This window comes from Macaca thibetana, chromosome 13 (assembly GCF_024542745.1).
Source record: "Macaca thibetana thibetana isolate TM-01 chromosome 13, ASM2454274v1, whole genome shotgun sequence".
NCBI lineage: Eukaryota > Metazoa > Chordata > Mammalia > Primates > Cercopithecidae > Macaca > Macaca thibetana.
In genome coordinates, this window is record NC_065590.1 from 104,427,799 (window position 1) to 104,433,298 (window position 5,500).

At 48.2% G+C, this 5,500-nt stretch overlaps 1 protein-coding gene across 1 annotated transcript; it reads left to right on the forward strand.

Moving 5' to 3' along the window:
* The first annotated feature begins 2,639 nt into the window (after window positions 1-2,639).
* LOC126933875 (mucin-5AC-like) lies at window positions 2,640-3,545 on the forward strand. Its single transcript, XM_050754092.1, has 2 exons — window positions 2,640-2,768; window positions 3,215-3,545. The coding sequence occupies exons 1-2, from the start codon at window positions 2,741-2,743 to the stop codon at window positions 3,493-3,495; spliced, it is 309 nt and encodes a 102-aa protein (XP_050610049.1). The 5' UTR covers window positions 2,640-2,740; the 3' UTR covers window positions 3,496-3,545.
* Window positions 3,546-5,500: the final 1,955 nt, after the last annotated feature.

Consider the following 5,500-nt stretch of genomic DNA (forward strand, 5'->3'; position numbering starts at 1 on the left):
GAGTGGGGACAAGCCCACCAAGCAGTGGCCAGGGACGCCCACCGCACTCCATGGCTCCTTCCCACACTGCAGCCCCCGAGTGTCACCCGGCACAGTGGCCTGATGAGACCCTCCCACCTTTCTAGCAGTACCTAGGCCAGGTGGGGCTGGAACCTTGAATGGGCAGGACAGCTGGAACCCGCACCCGAGCAGCCACAATAGTGTCTTGGAAGCAGCTTGTGAGCCACATCAGGCACTCAGGCTTTCTCCACAGATGGGGGGCCTTGGAGGTCTTCCTAGCTGACGTCGCCCCAGGGCACCTGATTGAGAGGAAGACACCTGGTCCCTCGTGAGCTCTGTGTCCCTGGCCACAAACTAGTCAAGAGGGCTCTGTCTGAGGCTGGTGCCCTGGAATGATGGACACAGAAAGCCCTGGAAATACCCCTGTGTGTCCTGGTCATTCCTGTCCCCACAGCCCCATCCCTGGCTCTGAAACTTCGAAGTCATTAGTTTTGCATCAGGCAGGCTCTGGGGGAGTTCTAATCTCCAAATGCACCTGCTGAGATGGGCCAGGAGGGTTTTGGGTAAGCCCTCTGCTCTTCGAAGAGCACAGAGGAGCTCTGGACAATGTCCCTGCCCAGGGAGGGCGGAGCCGTTAGATGCCTGCTCCCTGCAAACTATCACTGTGCAGGGCGTAAACGCAGCTAGCATTGTCACAAGCACACCCCTTCTTCAGAAAGGGTTCAGAAAACAAGCATTGTCTGAGGATTAGGAACACCTGACTACCCGCACGGCTCAGTGCAACAGCATTCAGGCTGTCAAGAAGAACTGTGGGAATAAATAATATTAAATGACAATTTGGCTGACAACAGAATGAGGTCATAAGAGCCAGCAGCACTAGTTAATGGGAGGCTGTGAGGGTTCGTTAGACCTGATACAGGAGGTTTGACTTGAAGTAATGGGGCAAATTGGAGGAGGAAAAAGTTGGTAGAATGATTAGGAAGAACAGGAGATGAGCTCTCTTGCTCCGCGGGAAGATGTCCCTGGAGGAGCGGCGGAGTTTCCCGAGATGCGGAAGATTAGACGAGGCAAAGACATAATATCCTCCGGGGATCAATTCTGCCTTGGCAAAGAAATGATCCCGATGATCGAATGCCTCTCCTGTCTCTGATTTAATGACGAGGTGCCCAGCAACAGAGAGGCAGAAGATATGGCCTAGAAAGGGAATGGGGAAATTATGCTGTGAGGAGACTCAGGGTGGTCCCTCAATTTTCCCTGTGCCGTGTTGACCAGGACACCTTGTTCTGTTAACCACTGAGTTCCCATTCACTCTTTTCAAGGATTTCAAAAAGCCGTCCCCCTAGAAGACCATTTGATTCAACAACAAACATGCGACAACAAACATATGACAAAGTGCATTGTATCCTTGCTACTCTAAGAGGTGAAGCATCTCAATTTGAACATGAATATTATCAGGAGGAACCAAACTACAAACTCGACGTCACACTGAGACATACAGTGTGGAGTGTGCAAGGGGTCTAAGAAACAGGCCCCAATTGTGTGCCCCGGTTCACTAAGGACAGACCTGTGATGCGTCTGGGTCTCCCTCACACTGAGAAACCGAGAGAAAGTAGGATATCAAATCACCAATGGGAAGAATGAGAGAAATTGTCTGAAACCAGCAGGCAGCCTAAAGTTCATCAGCCCTGTGAGTGTGGTGGGGCTGGGAAGAGGCATGCGTCCGTGCCCAGGGATGTCAAGAGAGGCCCTGCATAGGGAGGAAGCAGGTGAGAGGAGATGCCAGGTGGCTCCCTGTCGCCTGTCAGTCATCCATGGCTGGTAACAAATGACCACCATGCAGTGGCATAAACAGTATTTAAGATCTCATAGTTCCTGTGGGTCAGGAGTCAGAGCCCAGGTTAGCAGGGGCTTTGGTTTGGGTCCCACAAGGCTGCTATTAAGATGCTGACCAGGGCGCATTCCCCTCTGGAAGCTCGATTGTGAAAGAATCCACCTTCATGCTCACGTAGGTGGTTGTGGAATCCATCTCCTAGTGTTTGCAGGATCACTGACCCCAGGTCCTTGCTGGCCATCATTTGGAGGAACATTTGGAGGAACATTCCAAACATCATTTGGAGGAACATTCCATCATTTGAGGAACCCTCAGTTCCTCAAGGTCATTCTCAACTCCTAGAGGTCATCCACAGATCCTTGCTGACAAGGCTTTCTCACTTCATCAAGCCAGCAAGGAGAACCTCCAGTGTGAGTCTCCTGGAGAGGCAGCGTCCAGGGTAGTGCAGCGTAATCACAGTCATGGTATCCCTGTACCCTGCAATTGGCACATTCTGCTGAGTAGAAACCAGCTGCAGGTCCCATCCACCCTCACAAGGGAGGAGAGGCTGCCAGGGTGACCGTGCCAGGAGGGGACTCCTAGGACCCCCCTTGGAGACTGGGCTCCAATTCTGACAAAATGTCCATCCTCGGGACACGCAATTCTAACTCCCATGGTTAGGTTTTGAGTTGCAATAATATATTTCAAAATATCGAGCTTCTCTTGGGTTTTACTCCTAAAAAAACTGAATAACCTCTTTTACTCTAAACAATTTTTCCTGTTAATTGTTAGTTTTGTCTACTAAAATTTGTCTAATAGCATTTTTTCATGGACCATGTTAAGACAATTTTTTGAAGAGGACTCTCTCTGCCATAAGCTCCTGATCAACTGGGGTTGAGAGGACATCAAGGAGCTGTTTATTCCCCCAGGATGCTGCCTCTGTCTCCAAGGCAGGGAGGTAGGTGGGGACTATCAAGGGCCTGCTGAAGAGGGAGGCAGGCCTGTGGGCTTGAGTTGTTGGCAGAATGCGGAGGGTGGGAGGCCTGAGACGGATACATCAAACTGTGGGTCATTTATCTAATTATGTCATCAGAAATGCAGGTGAAAAAGGATGCACAAAGCTAGTTTATGTTTATTTATTTTTTAGTTTAAGTTTCAGGATACATCTGCAGAACATGCAGTTTTGTTATATAGGTAAACGTGTGCATGGTGGTTTGCTACACCCATTGACCTGTCCTCGAAGTTCTCTCCCCTTGCCCCCCATCCCCTGGTAGGCCGTGGTGTGTGTTTATAAGGATGATTTCCTTCTCTCTAGCAAGGCTTCCTTGTGACAGGCGGAGGCCTCTTCCCATGGCCAGGTTCCTGCTTGCAGCTCTTCTCATTCCTGGCTCCTGCCTTCTCCAGGGCCCACGCTGGCTGCTGTATCCTCCACCACGCTGGTTCCTGTATCCTTCACCACACTGGCTCCTGTATCCTTCACCACGCTGGCTCCTGTATCCTCCACCATGCTGGCTCCTGTATCCTCCACCATGCTGGCTCCTGTATCCTTCACCATGCTGGCTGCTGTATCCTCCACCATGCTGGCTCCTGTATCCTTCACCACGCTGGCTCCTGTATCCTTCACCTCGGTCACCCTGGGCCCCTTCCTGTCGGTACGTCATGTGCTTACGTCTCTCCCACGTTAACAGCACGTTAAAAAGTAAGAACAGGGCCACGTGTGGCAGCTCATGCCTGTAATCCCAGCACTTTGGGAGGCCGAGACGGGTGGATACCCTGAGCTCAGGAGTTCGAGACCAGCCTGGGCAACATGGTGAAACCCGTCTCTTCCAAAAAAAATACAAAAAAAGAAACAGTAAAGTAAGAACATTTCTTGGTTCCCTTGCCCGCTCCAAATGCTGCTTACTTCTTCTCTTCACATCCTTCCTTCCTGAAAGAATCATCCATCTTCCTCCTCTTCGTCTGCTACCTCCCCTCAGACGGAGTCCCTGCCATCCTCTCTGCCTTCCTCTTCCGTTCCTCCTTCACCACACATTTCCCTGAGCTCAGTGGTGCCCTCTTTGATGGTAAAGGAAGCAGGTACAGCCCAGCCTTGGTTTTGCTGGGTCCATCTCTGCACTGGACACAGGAGAGCTTGACCTGCCCTTTTCTCAGACCTCCCGGCTGCTCCTCTGCTTCCCGCCCCTCCTGGCTGCTGCGGCTGTTTCCTTCGCAGGCTTTGGCTCCTCATGTGACCATTTCCTGTGATCTCTCTACATACATCTGCCACAGTTTTTATAACTGTTCTTGTGTAATTAGACAATTCTGTTGTTATAATATAATTTTGCTAATGTAAAACATCAAATCTTTGTTTGCGTCTCGATGATCTCATCAGAATGAACTTGCCTGGATTCTCTGTGCTTTCCAGCCTCTGCTTCTCGCCGCTTTCCCTCTTCTCTGAATCCTCTTTCTAGGAAACCTTCCCTAATCCCCCCAGTAGAGAATGATCCTTTCTTCTCTGAATTTTCTTCACCTTTCTATCAGAGTTTCTTACGTCATCTGTCACTTTTAACGTTGTTTTACATATTTTCATCTGTATAAGCTTCTCAGAGGCAGTGGAAGATGTATTCATCTTTGTGGTCCTACGTAAAAATCTAACGACATTTAAAAGGACAGAATATCTGCCCCACAATCTACTCCTAGAGACAGCACCTGCCCACACGTTACCCTCTATTTCCTTAGGCGCAAAATGGAAATATAATACCCATTTTAGGTCTAATGTAATGATGAGATAGCACACGCACAGAATTACTAACATAATGTCTGGTGCATTATAAGAATTCAGTAAACACAGCAACTGCTGTTATTATCGTTAGGAATAGGAGGTAAGAATATTTCTTAAATGAATAATTATATGAAGAAATTCCTTAGGACAGGAAAGAAGCAAAGCAAAGTAGGTAAACAAACAAATCAAAAAGCAGCCATGCACCCAACCAATCCATTTAACTTCCTTCTGTTCTGACATAAGCCACACAATAGCAACTCTTAAACATGTCTCTGTATTGAAAGTAAAAGTGTCTTATATTAACTCATTAGGGATCCCTGCTGCTGTGGTTTGAACAGTGCCTCCAAAACTCAAGCTGAAATTTGATTGCCCTTGTGATGTATTAGAGGTGGGACTATCAAGAGGTGATTAGGCCTCATGAGGGGATCAGTGTCTACACGGCAGGGGTGTGGTCCTGACAGAAGTGAGGTCAGCCCCTCTTCCCCACTCTTATTCTCCGAGTGCTCTTTTGCCCTTCTGCCTTCCGCCCTGGGATGACACAACAAGAAGACCCACACCAAATGCTGGTACCTTGTCCTTGAACTTTCCAGCCTCCAGAACTGTGAGCAAGCAATTATTTTTATTTATAAATTACCCCAGTCTGTAATATCATGTTACAGCAGCACAAAATGGACGAAGACACCTTCAAAAGCCTTTCTGAAGATCTCTATCATTTCCTCTGCCCTAAAAAAGATGGCAGGGGGAGGGTGTCAAGTCTTCGGGTGGCAGATGTTAGAGATTTTCGAGCTTTAAAATAAAAAGAATTAGAAATTATCCAAATTTTTAAGTTGAGGTTTATTTTTATCCCTATGGATTTAGATTCAAATCTGGACTTGCAAATTAAACTAGTGTTGAATGAAACGATTCACACTCTGCATTTTCTTAGGCCA